At 54.5% G+C, this 22,433-nt stretch overlaps 6 protein-coding genes across 6 annotated transcripts; 2 read left to right on the top strand and 4 right to left on the bottom strand.

Annotated features, from left to right (window-relative positions):
* Positions 1-403: 403 nt before the first annotated feature.
* On the bottom strand, positions 404-1,844 carry N656DRAFT_703786 (longevity assurance proteins LAG1/LAC1; the record flags this gene model as incomplete). Its single annotated transcript, XM_064811123.1, has 3 exons — positions 404-814; positions 875-1,606; positions 1,656-1,844. 3 exons carry the CDS (start codon positions 1,842-1,844, stop codon positions 404-406), a joined length of 1,332 nt encoding a protein of 443 aa, XP_064672879.1.
* Positions 1,845-2,607: 763 nt separating this feature from the next.
* N656DRAFT_787839 (PalH-domain-containing protein) lies at positions 2,608-5,764 on the bottom strand (the record flags this gene model as incomplete). Its single annotated transcript, XM_064816644.1, has 3 exons — positions 2,608-2,662; positions 3,633-4,691; positions 4,725-5,764. The coding sequence occupies 3 exons, from the start codon at positions 5,762-5,764 to the stop codon at positions 2,608-2,610; spliced, it is 2,154 nt and encodes a 717-aa protein (XP_064672878.1).
* A 4,096-nt stretch (positions 5,765-9,860) lies between these two features.
* N656DRAFT_795983 (uncharacterized protein) lies at positions 9,861-13,179 on the top strand (the record flags this gene model as incomplete). The annotated part of the gene is made up of 5 exons (XM_064817480.1): positions 9,861-9,888; positions 10,066-11,184; positions 11,244-11,317; positions 11,368-13,044; positions 13,117-13,179. 5 exons carry the CDS (start codon positions 9,861-9,863, stop codon positions 13,177-13,179), a joined length of 2,961 nt encoding a protein of 986 aa, XP_064672877.1.
* Positions 13,180-13,782: 603 nt separating this feature from the next.
* Positions 13,783-15,198, bottom strand: N656DRAFT_493985 (glycoside hydrolase family 131 protein). The gene is made up of 3 exons (XM_064809832.1): positions 14,406-15,198; positions 14,130-14,352; positions 13,783-14,048 (listed from the first exon to the last, which is right to left on the bottom strand). Exons 1-3 carry the CDS (start codon positions 14,967-14,969, stop codon positions 14,044-14,046), a joined length of 792 nt encoding a protein of 263 aa, XP_064672876.1. The 5' UTR covers positions 14,970-15,198; the 3' UTR covers positions 13,783-14,043.
* Positions 15,199-15,741: 543 nt separating this feature from the next.
* Positions 15,742-18,840, bottom strand: N656DRAFT_776413 (MFS general substrate transporter). Its single transcript, XM_064814634.1, has 3 exons — positions 17,713-18,840; positions 17,595-17,648; positions 15,742-17,537 (listed from the first exon to the last, which is right to left on the bottom strand). Exons 1-3 carry the CDS (start codon positions 18,377-18,379, stop codon positions 16,192-16,194), a joined length of 2,067 nt encoding a protein of 688 aa, XP_064672875.1. The 5' UTR covers positions 18,380-18,840; the 3' UTR covers positions 15,742-16,191.
* A 341-nt stretch (positions 18,841-19,181) lies between these two features.
* N656DRAFT_703779 (sodium/hydrogen exchanger) lies at positions 19,182-21,448 on the top strand (the record flags this gene model as incomplete). Its single annotated transcript, XM_064811121.1, has 5 exons — positions 19,182-19,224; positions 19,282-19,322; positions 19,375-19,510; positions 19,584-20,240; positions 20,295-21,448. The coding sequence occupies 5 exons, from the start codon at positions 19,182-19,184 to the stop codon at positions 21,446-21,448; spliced, it is 2,031 nt and encodes a 676-aa protein (XP_064672874.1).
* Between the last annotated feature and the right edge of the window lie 985 nt (positions 21,449-22,433).

Genomic DNA, 22,433 nt, shown 5'->3' with positions numbered 1-22,433 from the left:
CATTGTACATTGCTTTTCATTATGACCCAACACCGTTTCTACACCCGACCAAGACCAAAGCGAGCGTAAATTCTTCGTGAAAAATCCCAGCGAGTGACAGCATATGCGTTGACAGACGATGCTCCAAAGCCATGTGGAAAATGTAAGAAGAAAACCGGACATATCTCCTCGACCAACGCCCCGATACATGCTTCATGGCCGCTTGGTCGCCTGCTTGGCCTCGAAATTCCGTGCAGCGATGCCAAAAACGAAAAGGGAAAGGGCTTTATCACCTCCGAAGGCTTCTCCTCAAACAATGAGCCCGTCTCGTCTAGGACACCAAATATATTACAGAACCGTGTAAAAAACGACGCCTCGCCCCGGGAGGGAGAAACGAGCAGCGTGTGCAATCCGCTTGATCGCTTCACCGCGAGCTCTTCTTGGCAGAGCCGTTGGCGACAGCGACAGCGGCGACTTTGGGCTTGCCATTGGCCGTGTCGTCTTCAAGCTCGGATTCTTCGGCATCACTTCGGTCGTCCTTTGCGACATTGTGCACGACAAAGCGGTAGGCGATCCGTAAGACGAAAAAGAGCCAAAAGAGGTTGAGAGCCTGCAGTGAGCTGAGCAGGATCAAAGTGATGACGAAGGAGATGTCGCATTTGTACTGCTCGGTTTCCCAATTGAGCTCGTAGGGACCGACCGTCTTGAACTCGGTGAAAAGGCTGTAGATGATGCGCAGATTGAGGTAGTGCCGAGTATAGATCCACACACACATAAAGGTGAAGTAGTAGGGACCCATGAGCGCGTGGTCGACGTAATTGAGAGCTTTAGAGGTCTGCATTGGGGGAGGAGGTTAGCAGAACCCTTCGAAGGCCGAGGAAAGGGGTGAACGTACGGCTAGAAAGAAGTCGCTAATATCGTGAGTGATATAAACGGGCAGGCCCATATATGTAAAGTGGAAACGGTAGCTCAAGCCGATGAGGGCCAAGCTGACGACGTGGTGGCAGCAGAGCTCTTTAAAATCCTTGCGCGGCTTTTCCATGCCGAGCACTAGAACCACGGACTGCTGGGCCCAGTAGGCAGCCTGGAAGAGGTAGTAGAACTTGAAGAGCGCGTCATGTGTCTTGTGAGGAAAGTTCTCGTACATGCCGCGCGTGTTGAAGTACCACATGGGGGTGCGGCTCATGACATACAGGCCGGCGGGGATTACAACACTAAGGTAAATCGCCGTGTATATCTGCTCCATGTAGCGAGCCTGCTTGGCTTGTGACTTGAGCCCGACACAGCGCGCCAGCGGCCGCAAGAACTCCTGCATGATAAACTCGCGCGCAAACAACAGCACGACGGTGTAGAAGGCCACGAGGGCGACATCCCAGATACCCTTGCCATACTGGGGCAGCTCATCCGGGCTCGATACGGGAAGTTTGTACGAGAGGAAGATGAAGTGGTGAACCGGGTTGCTCTCGGTCGGGTTGATGGCATACAGGGACAGGAACACAGAAAGGATGGCCAATGGCACCACCCAGGTGTGCTTGACGGCAATATGCCTGATATGCCGCAGAGCGGAGCGGGCTTTGCGACGCTTCGAGGAACGCTTCGAGGGTGTCCCGGGGGTTGTCGGCTCCTGCTGCACTCAGCAACCTGGTCGCGCATGGCTTCTCGGGAGGCGAGCCTACCTTTACTGTGCCATTGAGATGGGCAAAGCTTGTGGCGAGGGCGGGCGCACCAGTATCGCCGACCCGCAACTCGCTTCCCAGTGCAGTGGACTTCCTGCGCCGGCGGGGCGCGTGTGCGTCGGCCCCCGATCGCGATTGATGTTCTGCGGCCGTGGGAAGCGGCGGGAAAGGTTCGGAACCGCGCGACATTTTGGTTTCCAAGTTTTTCCTTTCGCCTTCTTCCACACCCTGTTCTCTTTATCTACTCTTCCGGCTTCTTCCCTTCCCTTGCAACTGCGCAATGACCTTGCTAGGGAAAGCGCAAAGTAAATGTCGGTATTAGAGACGGCGGAGGGTCGCGCGTCGCAAAACGTGATCCGGAAACGAGCAAATGAGACCGTGACTCGTGAGAACCCCTGAATCGCCGAGGCGTAGTCGTTGTCGAATATTCCCTTCGACACAGAAAGAGAATGGCTTGAAGACTGTGAATAAGGGGAGCAATCAGCTTGTGCTGACTGTTGCAACAAAAATTCGCAAGCCCACAGCCGTCTCAAGGGAAAGCTGTGCAGAGGGCATTTTTAAAAGCATGAAGGCCGCGGCAGCCGAATTCATGAATCAATTTCCGTCTTCTCGGCGCCGGCTCCTGTTGGACCCTGGTACTCCCCAGTTCCAGGTCCCCACAGCACCCGGAACCCATGCTGACCCACATTGAACCCCTGATCGCCCCTCCAAAGGGCATCGCGACTCACGCGCAAGATGTCGAGAAACTGTGCACTCCAGCCACACTTCGAGGCCAGGAAATTCAACATGACAGACACCAGTAACATGACCACTCTAGTACCTTCGTACCGTTAACGTGTATTGTATGTACTTGTACAAGCCAAAATACTAAAAATCGAATCAAAGATCTCAAGGGTGTTCAGTTACCAGGCAGGGCTGTGGTTGATTCTTGTCTTAACTTTACGTACTGTGGTTAAAGCCAATGAGATGTTGTTGATCGCCTTGGGAAGGTTGGACCTTTGGCTTCTCTGTCTTTCCAGGGAAGTGAAGAGCTTAACATAGCGTACAGAGGAAGGCGCGTTCTCAGAGACACTTCGAGGAGCAGTGTCTGAAGCAGACTCTTGCCACTGGCAGTCCTCTTTCCATTGTACAACAATACCCTACTGAGAAGATTGTGGAAGCGACGCCCGACTTGTGCTGTGGCACTTCCAGTCCTATCTTCTTATACCGCTAGGAGAGACTGACAAGACACTCCCGGCGAATGTTCATAATTCATACCGTAAACGTAGCGTCGTAACAGATCCATAACCCATACGAAGATCAGATAAGAAGAATGAGATGTACTCAATCACTTAGAGGATCAGGAGATCACACTGATAGCATAGTCCGTATCCACAGTTATAACAACATCTGCTTTCCCAAAGCAAGGAAGCCGTCCAGGGGAATCTCCTCTTCAAAGCCGAAACTCCTTCCTTATGAGAACAACCGTACAAGATGGTATATGCGCAACCTCAAGAACACCTTACTCAATCCCACATGGCTTTTCGTGAAACCTGCCTCGCCTGGCCAGATCTGAATGTAGTCTAGCTTTCAAATCCTCCCGCAAAATCATGTACCGGCAGGCTCCAGGGAAAGACACATGCCTCTTGTAATAGTACTAGTATGCTTAAAGAATAGTCCACGTACTCGCTCCCACACTGGTTTAGATGTCCAAGAGATTACATGGGTGACAATAACATGCAAGCGCCATATCATGAGAAGAAAGCTGGCCCACCGGCGCCGGGCGGAGCAGAACGAACGGTGATTGTTGGCTGTGCCTGCGTTTGCGTTAATAGCTGGGTAGAGAGCGGGCGGAGCTGCGGCCTCAGTGTTACCAACCCCGGCTCCACCACAATAGTCGAGCCAGCCGCTGCTGTCGTTTGCGTCGTTGACGCTCGATTTCTCGTTAACAAGTCACCTTCACCATCGCCAACAGACGAGGGTAACAGAGTTCTTGACGTGCTGTTTCGGCGGGGATCCAACATGGCTGAAGGGGTGATGACCTCTAAGGCGGCAGCAGCAGCCTGTTGGGCTCTCAGTTGTTCCTCCTCTTCGAGCAACTCGGCAAGCGCGGCGCCTCTGCGCGGCGGCGCAGGTATGACAGTAACCGGCAGGCTATCCGTGTCGGGGGTCGGCCGAAACTTCTCGCGCAGCCGCTCCGCCTGTGACGCGGCAAACTCTTCCAAACGGCCCCGAAGGTCCCATTTACCACTCCCGTTGCTGCTGCTGCCGCCGCCGCCGCCGCCGCCGCCGCCAGCACTACCACTCCCACACCCACTTTTACTCTCCTCTGGCAACACGTTACTTTCGGCACGTGGCAGCGCTCGTTCCTCGTCGGGGCGGCGGGTGCGGCTGAAAGGAACCCTCTGCGTTAGTGCGCGCCACCGGCCCGATGATGCCGCCGAGTTTTGAGCCACTGGGGCTGCCTGAATGATCTGTGAAGCCGCGTCTCCGGCCTCGCTCGGGCTCCCATCCTCGCTGGAGCGGCTTGAAGCCAAGCTGTCACTCCCATCCAGCGGCACATTATTCTGCTCGGGTGGCGGGGTATTACGAGACGTTGTCTCGGTAAGCGGATGGTACCGGACGGCGTAAATAGTGCTTGCGGCGCTTGCAGTATCCGTGCGGCTGACTGGGGTGACCGCCGGGCGCGGTCGCGCAGGCCACAGGGGCGGCTGTAAGAATCGTATCCTGTCATGGTTGGACGACTGGGTGCTGGCCGGGTCCGTGGGCTTTGTCGCCGTCCTTGGTTCGGCCCGAGACCTATACCTGTCTCGGATCGACGTGACAGATGGCCATTTCCCGCTCCGGGCTGCACTAGTGCTATCATCTCTTCGAGATGCGGCGCTCGTCTCCTTATCCCCGGCACCGCTGCCCTTCCTCCTCCTTCTGATATGTGTATCTGACGGGGACAATTCCAGCATCTCGTCTCCATCAAATACTTCCCTCCCTAAGATTCCGTCTTTCTTCTCCTCCCGTTCCAAGGCCTCTATTCTTTCCACCCATTCCCACACGACGACACTTGCTGCTGCCGCTCCTACCCATCGTACATACTCTCCCCATCCAGTAAATTCGGGCTTAGATATATCCAGGGTAAAAAAGACGACGGGAATGAGAATCGACAGCAGTGATAAGGCAGCGATAAGGCAGATATTTTTCATTTGGGGATGCCAGAACGCATACCGCTTCTTGGTGAGGGAATAGTAAATGACCCAAGCGGCATACAAGACGCCTAAGGTAAGTGCGAAGAGATAGCTCAGAGCCGGGACTGCATCCTGAAATGATCCAGGTCCTGCCGCAGTTTGCCCTTGGTATTGAAAGCTGTTGAGGGATTGGAATATGACGTCCAAGATGATCAACGCAAAGGCAGTCCACTTGATGATTACCTTTTCTCGCTGGCGCGGAAAGAGACGGATTAGCGTCTGCGCCTGGGCAAGCCAGAGAAAGGTGTTGGATATGATGCGAATTATCTTGAGTTCGTTGCCGCCAAGGACTTCCATCTGCAGCGTCCTCGCGTTTTGATAACCCAGTGAGTACTGTTCCTCGGCAACACGGAACGTAGCGGCGCTCGCAATGGTCAGGGAGATAGCAACGGTGAGAGCGGCAACTTTTTGAAGCCATGGCCGCCCGCCAATGCTGGGGCCGGATCCCCCGTTTGTGAAGCCTTTCCGTCCGAGAACGACGACTCCGCCGTCGAGGAAAGACCGTGGCGTCGCGAAGAGCATGATGACCAACATATATGCCACAACCGTGGTGGCAGCCAGAGCATAGCACTGGGGAAATGTCGAGGCATAAAACGGGTCGCCACGGTCCGAGTAGGCCCAATCGTCTCCATCGACTGAGTGGTCAATTGAGACTGATCCTCCGCCACCATTGGCGATAATGGCAGGAGGAGCAACTGGGGTGCACACCGGCTTGAAATCGGCCGCAGCAGTGAGAGTGACAATTTCTCCGCCGGGTATCGAGAGGATTCCGCCTGCTGGAAGGGATAACGTACCGCAGCTGCGGCCTTTGGCGGCGAGTAGCGGCGTGCCGGTCGGCGCCGCCGCCGTGGCGGTAGCCGTCAGGCCAGCCAAAAGCTGCCTTGCCTCCATGACTGGCTGGTGTTGAGGGCGGCGTTCCGCCTTCTTTCTAGTTATTGGGCAATCGCCATGGAAGTTGCATTCGTCGCATTCGCCGTAGTCAGATGCCTCCCGGAGCGACGTGCCGTTGAGCAGAGCCCGGAGGCTCCGGTGAGCCGGCAACTACCTATTCCCGGTTGCAAAGCGTCCGCGACACTGCTGCCGGCGTTCGGATTTCGCTACGGGAGCAGTGAATTGAGAGGGCGCGGTCGCGCAAGCCAAGATGTGTCGTCGCGATGGCGTGTTTGCAAAGGCTGGGCGCCGAGATTTCTTAGTTGATCGGAGATCTCTCCTCGGGAACGCCGAGCAAAGAATCTCTGGAAGATTGACCTAAAACGTGGAGTGCGCGCTGCAAGCGTGCTTGTTTGGCGCCCAGATCTCCCCTTTTCCTGAGTCTTTGGGTTTCTGTGGAACAACTGTCTCGAAACTGTTTGAGCGGTCGAATTCAACTGATCAATGGTCGGGGGAAGGAAGGTTACCCTTTCCCAAACCCCCCGGGAAACCAGGTTAAAGTGGAGGGTACTACGGAGTAGTATGAATGCCACTAAACTTACGTGGTTAGCCGACACTGTCCGAGGCACTGTCTTGCGGGATTTGGATCTGACTCGTTATGGGATGGTTTGCTACAGAGAACTCAGCTCCAAGGTCTACTAAATCAACCCACCCATTCTCGCCATTGTAATTGATGCCTGGCATTTTCGCCTTGGAGATGAAATTTCAGACAACATTTCGAACACGAATGCCGGCCGGTAAAGCTGTGAAAGAGCCAATGTAGCAAGTTTCTGATTCAAGGCAATAAATGAGGCGATATGGATGTTTAATTAGCGCTTATTGTTCAGCAGCTATCCACGCGGGGAAAGAACCCAAGCGGACGCGAAGTGCCCGCATGTCACCCGCTTGTTCGGAGTCTCTCACGCGGCAACTTTCAAGTTAAACCGGTCGAGTTCGCGCCCAAGATTCGCACTGTATAACTAAGCAGTGCAGTGTGATCCTTCCGAGGCCTTAATCGAACACTGGAACCCCGACACCCATCTCCCCGCTGGGATCCGGTTCCCTCTGGCCTTTTCTTGTGCGGCCAGCATTGTTTGCCTGACCTCTTGCTTGAAACTTTCGCATGGAATCGGGACAGCAGCTTAACGGACATACAATACAGGCGCCGTGAAGGTCCGGGTAATGGGCTATCTTCCCGCAATCATGGTGATTGAGGCTATGCCATCCTGCTCCGCACTGCAATCATCACAGAGAAGTTGAGGGCGAAACAATAATACGACGTGTTTGTTCGTAACGCTAACACTGGATTCATCCAACATCCCCACAAGCGGCAGGAAATAAGCTTTAGCGAAGAGGCGGAACGACGGGACTGGCGAATTGGCCGGCCACCCACCCCTCCCGTCGCCAATGTGGTGTGCTGCTGACCACATTGGTGTACACTAGGGTTGCAGAACATGGCATGTTGATGCTGATGTGCTCGGTTTCCGCGGGTTTTCGTCAAGAGCTGCCCGCGCTAGGTATCCATAGGACACGGCCGAGTTCTCGAACGACCTGGTTCGAACAGTCCCTGGGCATATAGACAACAGCGTATAGTGTCGACTTCAGCCTTCACTGTTAGCGGCATCGACTACGGCAGCCCTGAGCTTGCGTCCACCAGGAATATCAATCAGATGCTGGCAACTCACTGCGTACCTTTACTACCTTACGATAGGCAGTCGGGGAGATGTTGCCCCGCCCCTCCATTCGACCAACATCATTGCTGCTATTTCTCCTTTCCTTCTGGCAATTCCTCATGTCAAGTGCCCGTCCTCTTCATCGTCTCATGGCCCGGGCGGATGATCTGGCGAAATCCTAAGACCACCCTGGTAGTCTCCCAACATGAATTGCGCAGCGCTGCCATGGATCTAACGTAAGGTTAGTTTGGTAACGTTAGCGCCGTTTCGATTTGCTCCATGTTCAGGTTGGGTGTCTTCCCTGCTCGCTCAATGGCCTACAGAGCTGATCTCTCTATGTCTTTCTTTGAGTAAAGGTATGCTACTAAAAGTTGCTCCTTAGAAAAAGCGGCAGAAAGATCGTTTCCTTTCATTCTGCCAGGCACCTGCCAAGCTGCGCTTCAACAAAGTTGGCAACGCTTGGCGAAGGCTTATCTCTTGCGGGGAACAGGCTTAGCTTCTCCAGATTTCCCTCAGCCCAAGGCCTCGGGAGGCTTGACGCCACCCACTCAGCCGGGAACTTGCGACAGTGGCAGACAAAACCACAGTGGCCTGTCAATAACCTGTCATCAGTGACTGAGATGCTCTTCCAACAAATACCTTCTCTATCCATTACCATATAGGCAGGGCTGGGCCCGTACAGTAGAGTTGATGCTCCATCGTCACCACTGATTGATTCGTGCAGGTTGGCTGGCTTTCCACAATACTCCCTGATGTTGAGCGAACGTTCAACGTTCCAAGCAGCCGGCACACGGTGTTTGTGATCAGGTCCCCTGCCAGGTTGACGTTTGGCTGGTTCGACAGCCGACATGACTTTCGGGCTAGCTTTCCGTACATGTAGGCGTCGTCATTGAATACTCCATTAGGATGCCCGCATTTACCGTGGAACGTCGGACAAACCATCCGATCCCAAGATATTCGCCCGAACCCCATGAACAGCATACTGGCCAAGCTCCAGCTCCTCGTCACCGACTCACTGGACGAAGATGGGCCTGTTCATCTCCACTCCGTCCACCACAGAGGACCCGCTCAGTGTAGGTGCGTTGAAGAGTCAAATCTCGTCGGTCAGGTTGTCCAGGTCTTTCTCAGTGCCTTGGGAACTGCTTCAACTGCCATCCCAGCCGGCATCAGCCTATAAGCCGCCAGAGGCGAGCTGTGCTGTTCACTAGGTAATTCATTCTTCTTATGGAAATGTGCTCTTCGCTTGTCTCATCGGCAGTTGGCGAGCACGTAATACTTTCAAGACAGCGCGATCGTAGGCCGCTTCCGCAGCGCACGAGGCCCACTATGTCAGACGAACTATCGAAGCATTCGGAGGTGTTGTACATTTTGGGTCTGCTTCACCACGGTTCTCACTGAATGAGCGCACATTTGGGCCTTGTTAGGAGCCAATGTTTCTCGATATTTACATAACTAATTAGATATGCGTTTAAGGTATTGGTATGCAGTTAGACGGGACATTGACATGGTTTAAACTTAGCACTCCAGAACTCCACCATGCCTCTTTTGGTCAAATCTGATTGCAACCTTTTTTGATGGGCCCACTAAAAAGTCTGGCTCCCCTGACAAGCCCAAGTGTTTCAGGTTCACGATCTCACTTTTCGTGGACCTCCTTTTCGAGCAACCACCGGTAGTACCTAGCAGGTCTTGGAGAACCCACAGTCGTTCTGTCCTTTTTTCCCGCATGCTGCTCTGTACAGTCCAATATTCCCATTGAGGTGCTCGAGCCACCGTTATCCACGAGTGCGACTCCTCAGCAGTGCCAGCACCGCCTTTATTTTTTTCTCTCATCCCCCCAAAGCTCTTTTCCCTGATGAATCCCGTGTCGAAATTCAGCTCAATCAATACGCGCCCTAGATCTAGGTAAACCTTCTTTTTGGGTTCGCACAACAAGAGCCCCCGCTTCAAAAGTGATCAACAAAAACGGCCACTTTCCACGGCTCTAGCGGTATCAGCACTGTTGAAACACGTGCTGAGATTCCCGTTCCCCGCTGCGTTCTCATTCCGTCGTCATGAGACACACTGCGGCTTGAGCAAAATCAGAGCAAACAACCACATGCGCCAGTCGGCAAAGACGAAGCAGTGTAGCCTTGGATGAGAAGATCAGCAATTTATTAGCGATAATTCGCAGAGCTCGATGCTTCTCATACCCAGCGCCAAGCATTTATACAACATTCCGACCCCAAAACTGGGGTGTCTCGCCTTCTCTTGACTAGTCAGCCGCGGCTAGGAAACCTTCAGGGGGTTTTTGTCATTTCCCGCTCGCTGCGATCCTGCAAAACTCTGCGGCACAACGCACAGCGCAGAATCATCAAGCATCTTAAGATCGCTGTGGGGTGCCTCATGTGTAAGGTGCACAATTCACCATGACTCGGCCAGAGATCATTCGCGCCGGTATGTCTCTTTAACTGTATACTGTATCTCGTTGTGTGATGTGCACCGTTGCGGCCCGGTTCCCCTGTGGCTGGGAGGCCCAAGCCGACGCCTCTTTCTCCCTTGCTGCCTCAGCCTCGGTGCCCCCCTGCCGTACGTTTGTTTCGGATCGGTTCTGATTCTTGCTCTTTCACCTAGACACCATTGACCTCCAAAACCACGACGCACCGTCAGCGCAGAGACACCACAGGCCACCCCTTGACGGATCACTCGCTCCACATCAGGCTGAGACAATCCGAGAAGTAGCAGCAGAAGCCGCCGAGGAGAATCTCCGGAGCCCCCTCGTCTCGCGGAACGGCGACCCCGTCGACTCTCAGCAGCAGACGCTAAACACCCACCCGACTGTTGGAGGGACCCAAAACGGCAGCGGGAACATTATGCCACTCGGCGCCCAGACAGATGCCCTGGCAATTGCCCAGAATGGGGGCATCTCGGGCCACGAGGCCGATGACGGCGATTTGGACGGTGATACCGAGGTCGACATGGACGACGACATGGACAGGATTTCAAGTTCGCCTTCTATCGCCGATGGTGGGTCAACCCTCTCACTCCCGAATCTCTGTTCTAGCAGGCCGGGCCCGTCCTCCCACTTGGCAACGTGGCGTAGCCAATTGGCTTCACCTAGCGTTAGCGACCCGAGGTCGTCGTCTCCATACCTCGAGAGTCCTGACCACTTTCCATTGAGGAGGACATGGTTCGAAAGTGCACAGTCTCCTTCTGTTCCTATTTCAAGTCGCCATCATCATCATCTTTTCGGTGAGTCCGAAGTAAAAGGTACAATCAAAGGACACACGTCGACCGAGATTTGCACTCCGCCGGGTAACGGCGACTATGAGGACGACGGACTTGGTCTGGATGAAAAACGCGGAGCTCGTGCGGGCAATGGGAGGAAGGGACCGCACCTTACCGCCCGAGAAGAATTGCCGGCGCCCCGACCACTCTCGTGTGAACACGAGGAAGAAGAGAGTGACGAATTGATTATACCCTACGAGTCTGCTGACTACGAGGACGACGACGGTGATGATGATGATGGCGACTCTGCTGGAGTGTTCGATTCAAGATTTATTGACTCTGGATGGGGAGGTGAGTGCTTACAAAATACAGAGGACATCGATTTCGAGTTCGTCTACGCTCTGCATACATTTGTCGCGACCGTTGAAGGCCAGGCCAATGCGACAAAAGGAGATACCATGGTTCTCCTAGATGATAGCAACAGCTACTGGTGGCTCGTGCGGGTTGTCAAAGACAGCAGCATTGGTGAGCATTGGCCGAGTCTGTTATGCCCAGCCGCAATTGATCCTGACTCTTCATGCCAGGCTACCTGCCAGCGGAGCATATCGAGACACCAACGGAAAGATTGGCTCGATTGAACAAGCACCGAAACGTCGACGTAAGCCGAGAGGATAATTCACTCGATGAGTTTCTGCTGACGGTGTGCAGCTTTCTGCGTCCATGCTTACAGATCAAACTGAAAAGGGCAAACCAAAAAGATCTGCTATGAAAAGGAGAAAGGCTAAGACTGTTCAATTCGCGGCCCCCACATACGTCGACTACTCTGACGTGGACTATTCAACGGATGGAGAAGATGCAGAGGCCGACAATTCAATACGGCAGCAACAGGAACAACAACAACGACAGCAGCAGCAGCAGCAGCAGTCCCAGGAATCGGCAAACAACATTGAGACTGAAGACGAATCAGCCAAAGTCGAACCGCTAAAGCCCCGGTCACAAGCCAAAATCGAAGCGAAGGATCAAGAAGATGGCGGCGACACTGAGTCTCTGGTGACCAGCAAGGCTGCGTCGCGGATCTCTGAGGAGACGACAGAAGTGAAATCATCAGACGGACCCAAGAAGAGAAGCGACGGCATTGTTCGAGACTCGTTCTTCAAGGACGATACGGTTGAAACCAAGAAGATCACCCTGACTCCAAACTTGCTGCGCGACGACGACGGATCACGTACCTCGAGCGATTCCAGGGATGTGAAACAACGTCCAAGCTTGGATAGACTTGATAAAGACAATGCGCTCGGGAAGGATGATAAGAAAAAGAAGAAGGATAAGGATAAGGATAAGGATAAAAAGACAGGCGGGATTCGGGGCTTCTTCTCTCGAAAGGACAAGAAGGTGAAAGGAGATGAGGATGACGATTCTTTGGGCAAGCGGTCAATGGATGCGGATGCGCCGGAGAAAGAGATAGAAGACGAGGAGGCACAGGCACCGTCCGAAAGGGCGGCCCCGCAAAGACACCCAAGCAAGTTGCAGAAGCAACAGCCACGGACCGAGCCGTCTCCGACCAGGAAGACCAACGGTGCCAAAGAGAGCGGTCTGGACATCAAGGCGTTCCTGTCAGAAGGAAAGGTGAACAACGTGGCAAATGTTCCTCCAGCTTCAATGCGTCTGGTGGAATCCAGTCCAAGGGCGGCGTCTCCCGAAGGAAGCTCCGGAGAACAGAGACTGAACCGAGATGCTTCTCCCGGAGGGCCCAGGAGCACATCGTTAAAGGCGCCAAGAGGGGAGGCCCGTCCTCAGAAGACCGTGCAGGCAAAGGCCCGCGTGGAGCTCGACGACTTCGACTCGGATGAAGATGTCGCATCAGAACCAACCCGGCAGGCGCCTACCCGCGAGGATGAACTGGGACGGCAGCAACGGTCTCTACCAGCAGGGGCCGAACAGAAACCCCAGCTAGCCGTGGCAGCCATGCAGACAGAACATGGTGGCCCCCCTGTTGCCACACCTGCTGCGCAGTTGGTGGAGGGGCTTTCGGAATCGCCCGTTCAGGTATCTCCAACTAACAGCGGCAACCCTCCGCCTTTGATGGTGGATAGCTCGAGCCAGGAGGAAGAGCGGACCTCTCCGAGGTCGACACCTTCACCCGAGCTGATCGAGCACGAGGATGCAAACACGCCCGGCCACAAGGACTCGATGAGCTCGGCAACGACCGCGAGATCTTCGTGGGACGACGCGAGTCTTCGGGCCTTTTTTGACTCAGGATCCGATGTCCGTGATCTGCTAGTCCTTGTCTATGACAAAAATAACGTCGACATGGACCCGTCGGACCACCCGGTTGCCAGTTCCTTGTTCAGGGAGCAGAATGCGAAGCTTGCCGAGATAACAACGGTATGTTGCTACCATTGGTTTGTATCTGTGTGACGTTGTGGACGGCGTTTGCTAACAAGAGCGGTAACTTAGCGGCTTGATGATATGCTTGGCGACTGGCTGGCTCGCAAGCAAAGACTCAGGGGGGCTGTCTGAAAGCGTGATGATGATGATGATGGCGTTTTGATTGATGATGGGATCCGCACGATACTTTATTGACACACGGGTATATTCGTCTGGGCTGTGGGCGATGGCCTACTTCATGTTTTCTCCGGGCGGCATTGTGCACTGCACGCACTTCACCTTATGACTTGACGCACTCAACTTTCTTCCCTATATCTACTTTTTTCTCTTCGTTTCACCATAAGGAGGCTTGCCCGGTTTCTGCTGAGTGGGCGGATCTGCTGTCTCGCGGTACCCATCGTCACGGCGCATTGGCGTGTTACGGGGAAAGGGTGAGGGTTGTTGAGCTGGATCCGAAGGGATTGTCCAATTCGAAGGGGAGAAAACATCCAAAAAGCGCACGACACAAGCAAAGCGGGCCATGGTATTCCTAGTCTCTGCTTCGTTTCTTGCTTTTATTTTCGTATTCTTCTCTTCGATGTATTGCTATATTACCACCACGATGCCATGATACCCTAACAGGAGATACTGGGCGCTGTCTTAGCTGTCAGCCATCCCTTTATCTGAACTCTTTTCTCTTACAATGTTGCTGAGTTTCCTGATTTCTCGCCTCAACCTTGTGATGAGTTTGTTTATGGCCGGCTACATACTAACTTGGTCCTCATTCGGGGATGACATGTGTTATTACGCTCCATTACGCCAACCTGACGATTCGAGCACCATGGTCACAGGTGAGTACAGAGGTATCCAGTGGATGAAGATGTATTGATGAGAGGCTGATATGGTCACTTATAGGTTTGGGTTTGCATAGATGATTCTAATGCTTCTCCCCCATGCAAATATGCAGATATGCAGCGATCCAGCCCGTATTCCCGAGTCACCTTACTCGTTCCTTATTTACGCTGTCTCACTGTCAGTCTGTGCCGCTGATCCCCCCTACACGCATGTATCCAGGCGTGAGGAAAAGTGAAATAAAAACTCACCAGGACCACCGATCGCAGTGGTGATGGCGCCATCCTCGATATAGACGCCCGAGAAGTAGAAATCCTCGTTGGTGTCGGAATAGCCAGACCGCGGGAGCTCAAGAACACCCAGGTGCCAGTCGGCGCCGTTGGACGAGGTGGAGACGGACACGGGGGCAACGACCTGCTTCAGGGGCTCGCCGCCCTCCGAGTGCCAGAAGCCCACCCTGTTGGCACCAAAGTCCTGACATCACAATCAGTTAGGGGGCTTCCTGATTCAGGGCTACAAGTACTCACAATCTCATAGGCAATGTTGTGCCACACGTTGGGCTTCCACTCCGTCTTCCACTGGCTGCGCTGGTTGGTCATCCACTGCAGGTTGGGGTTGCTGGTGCCCTGCTCGCCGCTGATCCAGCCGTACTTCATCTCGGTGAAGTGGCTTTCAAAGAAGCAGATCTGGTGCTCGCGGTTGGGGCTCGGCGGGTTCGTGTCCTTGCGCATCATGCTGAAGTGGTAAAACACTTTGCCCCTGTTGATGGCGGCTTTCGTCTGGGGGATCAGCTCGATGCGCCGCATGTTCTGGCCGTTCCAAAACGCCGTGCTGTCCAGCGTGAACTTGGCGCCCTGCTTGGACACGGTGTCGTTGGGGTTCTTGTAGTCGGGCGACAGGTTGATGTACTTCTCGACCGAGCCCGACCCGTGGATGTAGTACTGGTACGGCCCGACCTGGTTGCTCCAGGACCACTTGTTGAGGTCCCGCGAGCTGGAAAAGTCGTTGAACCGCCCGTCCCAGAGGACCGCCCCGTCCACCTCGGCCAACGACGCCAGCAGCGCACCGAAAATTACTGCCGCCTTCATCATGGGCAGTTGACTGCAAGGTTTATCTGCAGGTAGAACTATGTACAAGAAAGAGGAAGTTCAAGTACTACTAGTACACGAGAAAAAGACGTGCGAGTAAAAGGTATTGCTAAGCTGCTAGTACGTCTTATTATAGGCGGATGCCTCCGCATTCTCTTTATTTGCTTCCTGGTTGTCTCATGAGTTTGCGGGCTGGGCTCCCCATTAGAACCCGGCTTCATCGTAAATTACCTGAGGGTATTGCGGTCCGTCGCGACATGAGTGATGCCAATCCAATCTGCGGATGTCAGCCTCCGTATCTTATAAGGCGAACGGCCAGATTGATTAAGGGATTAATGGCAACGAGCTTTCCAAAGCAGGTTTTAGCCTGTACCCCGGCCAGCCGACTACCATACAGCTACGTGCTATACAGGATATACAAACGCCGGGATAATTATACCGAGGGGGTGGATACGGGATCATTGTGATGGGTGGAAGTCCGGTGATGTCCATGATGCTACTAAGGACGTCAACTTAGAAAGCGAACTACTAGTAAGAGACCTTTTGCCACTAACCTCTCAAGGACTCAAACGTAGAGACTTCGGGCCTGGTCAGGGATGTATGTCAGCCCAGGATTACACCGGGGGCAGGGGGCAGTGGTCTTCTTCATCCTAAAGGCACGGCATGCAGCATCGAAAGCGTATCACACTTAGACTTGTTACACTCGCCTCAACGCTCAGCCGACGCTGGCGGTAACCAACCTCAGACAAATGCGCACACAGTAGGCAGAGAACATTGAGCGTTCAAGCAGGAATTGAGATATATAGTATATACCGCCCATGGACGCATTGTCCTCAATCCAACGCCGCAGAAACCGGATCTGAAAAGCACCTAAGTAGGTAAGTAACTTCTGACCACACTTCACCTCTAGAGAGACACGACAAGATGTAGGTAAGTAAGTATGTTCTGACTCCCCAATGTATCCACAACCCTCATGTCCGTGTCCTGCGCCGTCCCAACTCCCAAAACAAACAGATTCGGTATGCGACAGCTTCCATTCTTTCCCCTTTCCACTTCCTATATAATCAGAAAGGAGAAGACAAGGCAGGAAAAAAAAAAAGACTTACCACAATCTACGCAGTACAATCCAACTCCAGATAATACAGTTTGCCCCATCTAGAATAAAACAAATTCGACCCGGTACACGCCTCGTCCAGGTCCGAGGCGTTGCTTCTCTGCTTTCATATTAGTACTCCATGCCGCCAAAGCTCTTGTTCCTGACCAGCGCAGCCCTCTCAAGGCTGGCCCTGGGCAGCCCTTCCATGGACCTCGACCGTGTGCTGTGCGCCGAAGTGGGCCGCGTGCTGATGCTCGCGTCGCCGTCCTCGACCGCGCGCATATCCTCCTCTCCCGCGGCGAGACCGCCGGCCTCGCCGCCCGCAGGCTCGTCCCGGATGCGGTGAATGAAAAATGCCGAGATGAACACGGTGATGCCGCCCAGTGCAAGCACAATGGCAATGGAATGGTCGCCAGGCACGCCGCGGGGTTTCTGGAAGATGCGGAAAATGATGCTGCTCGACACGGTGGCGATGATCTGCGGCGCCGCAATTGCCATGTTGTGAATGCCCAGGATGACGCCGGCCTGGTCGGCGCTTTCGTCCTCGTTGCTGTTGTCGTCAAGCTCTCTCTCGCCGCGGTTCTCGTCTGACGAATAGCCGTCCAACGACGCCACGCCCCGGCTCGGCGAGAGGGCTTTGGCGGCGGCATAGCGCGCACGGCGAATCTCGTCGCGGCGTGAGATCTCGGCGCTGATAATGGCCCACGGCGCCCAAAGCGTCAGGGCCCAGGTGATGCCTACAAGGCCGATGAGCACGGTAGCGGCAGTAACGGTCCGCACAAACACAGTGCAGAGCATGCACACGGTGAAGAGGATCTGGGCAAACATCCAGGCGCGGCGGAGGGTGAAGCCGGGGATGACGAGGTAGTCGAGCCAGGATTTCTGTTCCTCGCCGTAATCCTTGAGCACGGCGGGGCCTTCGCCCGGCCCGTCGGCCGTCATGTACACTGGGTCGATGAAAAAGGGAAGGAAAACGTTGGTGACCAAGCCAATGATGGCAAAGATGAGGAGGGCAAAAGTTCCCTCCCGTGTGGCCTCTTCGTAGAGCCTGTCAAGCTCCTCAGGCGTCATGTTGGGATTCTGTTCGAGGAACGGCTCGGCGTAGATCTCACCGATATAGGCGGATGTGTAGAACAACATGGGGAAGAAGCCGATCCATGCGCAGAATTGTACTTGGCAGACCTTCTTGGTCTGGGGCGGAAGTCGTTTGATGGAGGTGAAGATCTTCTTGAAAAAAGAAAGCACACCTGGCTTGTCTTTGGCCGGGGGACCTTCTAGACGCGGATCTCTCTCGCGGATGAGGAGACAAGTCATGGCAATAGTGACGGCGAGTGCAATGCTCGCGATGGCACAGAGGTCTTTGAACTGAGTATCACCGAAATACCATACGACCTTGGGAAGATCTAGGTAGCCAGCTAGATACCCCACAATGTTCCCGAGACCAACGAATCGGCTTGCCATGGCATTTGCCCTTTCTAGGATCGCGGGTTAGGCCAAGAGTGCATGTCCTCGTCTCACCAGGAGTGACCAACCTTGCTCGTGAGTGGGCGCGCAGTCCACAATGAAGGCTCGAATTGCCGCTTGCACTAGAGCAGCTGGTTAGCACAGGGGCTAGCTTGAACATTGCGGCAATACTGGCTGAGAACCCACCAGTATTGATGGCAAAATCAAGAACATAGACCCAAATCACGGCCACGACAATGATGGAGACCTTGACAAAGTTCGACTCTGGGTCTGCACCAAACAGTCCCAAAAAGCCGCCGACAATCTCTTTGGTCCACGCCAGGAACATCAACGAGACGATCGTGGCAGTAGCACCCCCTAGCATGAAGGGTTTGCGCTTCCCCCAAGAGATACGGCATTTATCGCTCAGCATGCCGACGTAAGGCTGCACCAAGGTCCCCGATAGCGGGCCGGCGATCCAGACCAGTGCCATGAGGGACTTGCTGAGCCCCAGAGAGAGAAGGTATGGCGAGCCATTGGACATCTCCACCGACCAGGCAATCTGCAATCCGCCGATGCTTATGGTCAGAATGATGAGATACCAGACGCTCTTGCTGGCCTGGTGCTCGTCGGAGGTCTCGGCCGCGGGTTCGTTGCCCATCAGCCCATCGTCTTCGCTGCTGCTTGGGGAGAGCAGAGGCGACTGCTCGCTGAGCGGGTCGCCATGCTGCTGTTGCCCATGGCCGTTCGGCTCGTTTGTCGGTGCATCCGTTGCTTGATCTTTGCCTTTGCCGGCTACGTTGGAAGGCGGTGCCTGGTCCTTGTTGTCTGCGGGATGTTCCCGTTCCGGATGTCCTGCTAACGGCGACGTCATGCGGACCCGAGGAGACAGCAGCGGCGTTGGCTGTCGTTGCTCGCAGCGTCTAGACACGCCGGCCTAATGAGCCTTCACAACCTTGTCTGCTCTGAAATGGGAGAAATACTCGTCGGCGAGGGTGGATGGGTTGGAAAGATGGGGCGGTAGGCTGAGGGAGAAGCTCTGACGGGAAGCCCTGACTCGGCAACTGAAGTGGGTAGCTTCGGAGAAATCAGTGACCTGCAACCAACGAGGGTGCCGTTGCTTAATGGATGGAATATTTGTCTGCCTATCTTGATAGTGTCGACGCTGGAGTCAGGCGGTCAAGTAAAAGAATGCCACGAGACCGTCGTCATTTGATTCGCGTGGTGCCAGATGCAGCTCGGGAAAGCCCCGGGTTGGAAGGCGATCAGCCACTGACTGAGCTGAAGCCTGACCCTGGAACAAACAACCCCAGTCCTAAAACAGCTCCACATCGCCTGTGCTACCCCACATTACGCTACGGGGCAGGCTGTACGAGTACTGTTCGAGTACTTCGTACGTCTGTACTGTACAGTGGATTCTGGGCTTGGTTGATTGGCTCGGTCGAGGTCAAGCGATCTGTGGGACCAATGGGATGAATGAGAGATAGCTGGCGGCTTCCTCTGGGCCTCGAATCGAAATCATGACAATCCGATGTTAACGAGGCGCGCCATCGAATCAGCCAGTCCAGGTTGAGGCTGTCCCTTTGATATAGAGCCGGCTTGATTGTTTTGACGCGAACGACTGTCGCTCTTTCCGTTATTCGTGGCCGCGCCGGGCCGAGCCCGCTACCTATACCATGCTCCTCCAAGCCATCGCCAGCTCCATCATGGAGCTTACAAGTATGCCCACGAATTCAAACTGCCCCTCATTTGCAGATGCTGACCAAGATGGCACAGAAAGAGAAGAAGAAGACCCTGCCGGTAAGGAGGCGCTCTCAGTCGAACCGCGCAACGAGCACGAGCTAACCCACTGCTCCCGTAGCCGATCAGCCGAAGCAGGAGAACAATGCATCATGGGCCATCTTCATCTTGATACTGTTGCTCATAATAGCGTTCTGCACCAGCTATACGATGCAACAGAGAAAGATTACGGCGATCCATGAGACGGTCGTTTCCATCTTTGGCGGTGCGCGAGGCTCTTCTCTTTGCATGTGTTTGCCTCTTTGTCTGTCTGCGACTAACCAACGTTGCCGCCCCAGGCATGACTGTTGGCCTTATCCTACGAATTTCGGGATTTGACTCGATCCGCGATCTGGTCAATTTCAACGACCTGTACTTCTTCAACCTCCTACTGCCTCCCATCATCCTGTCGTCGGGATACGAACTTCACCAAGCGAACTTCTTCCGGAATATTGGCACCATCTTGACATTTGCGTTTGCCGGGACGTTCATATCAGCCGTCGTCATTGGTGTGCTGTTATGGCTTTACACCGCCATCTCGCTGGAGGGCCTGAATGTGACCTGGATCGACGCCATCTCGGTAGGGGCGACCTTGTCGGCTACGGATCCGGTTACCATTCTGGCCATCTTCAACTCGTACAAGGTTGACCCCAAGCTCTACACCATCATCTTTGGCGAATCCATCCTGAACGACGCTGTCGCCATTGTCATCTTTGAGTCTGCTCGGAATGCCGGTGGCAAGGGAGGCGGCATTGGCATATTCAGTCTCCTTCACGGCATCTGGTTCTTCTTGTCCCAGTTCTTTGGCAGCTTGGCTATCGGTGCCCTGGTTGGGGTTCTGACCGCGCTAGCGTTGAAATATACCTATGTTAGGCGGTATCCGGGCATTGAAAGCTGCCTGGTTGTACTGATCGCCTACGAAACCTACTTCTTCGCGGCGGCCATCGAGATGTCTGGTATGTGGCTTTGAGAATTGCTCCTGCCCTCCTGAGATACTGATAGCTTCACAGGCATCGTCGCCCTCCTGTTCTGCGGAATCACTCTCAAGCACTATGCCTACTTCAATATGTCGCGCCGGACCCAACTAACAACCAAATACATCTTCCAAGTCCTTGCCCAGCTGTCCGAGAACTTCATCTTCATCTACCTAGGTCTAGCCCTTTTCACCGAGAAGAACTTGGTCTATCAACCGCTTCTGATCATCGTTACCGTGCTCGCCGTGTGCGTGGCAAGATACCTAGCTGTTTTCCCCATATCCAAAGCCATCAACTGGTTCATTCGTTATCGCGCGCGTCGCCGAGGAGCCGCCGAGGCCGCCGACGAGTTACCTTACAGCTACCAGGCGATGCTCTTTTGGGCGGGTCTCCGTGGTGCCGTAGGCGTCGCTCTCTCAGCGTCCTTCGAGGCCAAGGATAGACAAGCACTCCAGGCAACAGTTTTGGTCGTCGTGGTGTTAACTGTTATTATCTTTGGCGGCACCACGGCCCGCATGCTCGAGATTCTCGGCATTCGGACCGGCGTGACCGAGGAGATTGACTCCGACGACGAATTCGACATCGAGGCCATCGGCGGCGGCTTGTACAAGCGCTCAGACACTGGGATCGGGTACAACCACCGTGCCGGCAGCCGCAACCGCGGATCGGTGCTACCTCTGGACGATGTTGGCAGAAGCGGAAACGGACCTGCTGGCAGCGGGGACAGGAACGGTTGGGCATCCGGGCATAGGCCGTCCAGGCTCCCTCGGCAAGGGAGTCGGAGCCGCAAGAACCCCAAGAGCGGGGATGAGTTCGAGAGGTCGGAGCTGCTTGGGGCATCGGGGAGTAATACCGACTCGGAGCTGGGCAGTGATATTGACATCTCGGATCTGCCGCCGCCGGCACCCCGATCAAGGTCAAGTCCGATGCCTAGCGCAGAAGATGGCGCAGGTCGGAGTGAGGGCCAAAGCAGCTCCGGCTCAAGCAGGCAAAACACTCCTTCGACGGGCGAGGGAGCCGGCCATCAGCCACTCACGACGACTGCCACTGCCGCCATCAGGCAGCTGTTCCGCACCGAGGACCCGTCGGCGCTGTTCCGGCAGCTGGATGAAAACTACATCAAACCCACGTTGCTGCTCGATGGCGGCAGCGGGCGGGGTGGTGGTGGAGGGGGCTCAGGATCTCATTAGGACTGGTTTAGATATTGCATGTGATTATTTTCCGCTTCTTGTTGGTCTCTTGGAACTAGGGAACCTATCTGGCTGGCGGCGAGGCATGGGTGGCGTTCCGGCGTGGGATGAAGCGCCCGCGGTTCCTTTTGCTGGGTCATGATGTAAAGTTATGATAGAGTTACTGGGCAATGGGATTGTTCATGGCTATGTTATCGGGGCATTTCACGGAGTTGAGAGGCATTCGCTGGTGTGGCGACTCCCTTGTCTCGAGGTTGACTCCTCGCCCTTTCTTCGACTTTCGACCTTTGTAGTCGATTGCGTACGGATACGTACATATCTATCTCCAGCGGCACTAATCCTTTGCATCAAAGTAACAGATGGCAAAGCTAGCAGGGTCCTTCAATGAGCACGTCGATTGTTGCCTGACGAAGAGGAAAATATCTACAAGTCATTCACTTAAGAGCTGTAGAGAGGAAACTAGGGTCCGTTAAGCGTAAAATCTGAAAACTGCTTGCGTCCTCTCTTCTGTAACCTTCAACTAAAACGGTACATGACCTAGAACACCTTCAAAGCCCCAATGGCCGCTGCCCCCTCCAAAGAGTTCGACGCCCTCGTCGGATCCCATATCCTCGCCTCCACCAAAGACTCCTCTTCCAACATATCCAGTAGTGTCTCCTCCCATGGCGAAGTGGTCGTGTATCTCTCCGCTATCGTGCGATGTCTCTCACGACGTGCGACCGCCGCCAAGAAGCTTTTGAGAAAGCCGCCCTGATCAAAACCATTGGGATCTCACGCTCAAATGCAACGAACTAGACGCCAAGCTCAGGGCAGCTGATGACGTCTACGCTCTGGCGGAGCAATTGAGCGGTCTTCATACGTGGTCAAATCTTCCGTGTCCTCGTTCCTAGGCGGGCAAGTGCCTGTGCGCGGCAAGATACTACTGTAACCGGAACATCATCATCGTGACGACGCAGGAACATTCGGCCGTCTCAATCCAGGGGCT

The sequence above is a fragment of the Canariomyces notabilis genome (assembly GCF_033297395.1).
Source record: "Canariomyces notabilis strain CBS 508.74 unplaced genomic scaffold N656scaffold_4, whole genome shotgun sequence".
NCBI classification, from domain to species: domain Eukaryota; kingdom Fungi; phylum Ascomycota; class Sordariomycetes; order Sordariales; family Chaetomiaceae; genus Canariomyces; species Canariomyces notabilis.
Note: the sequence above shows the minus strand (reverse complement) of the source record. Positions and strands in the feature narration are given on the sequence as shown.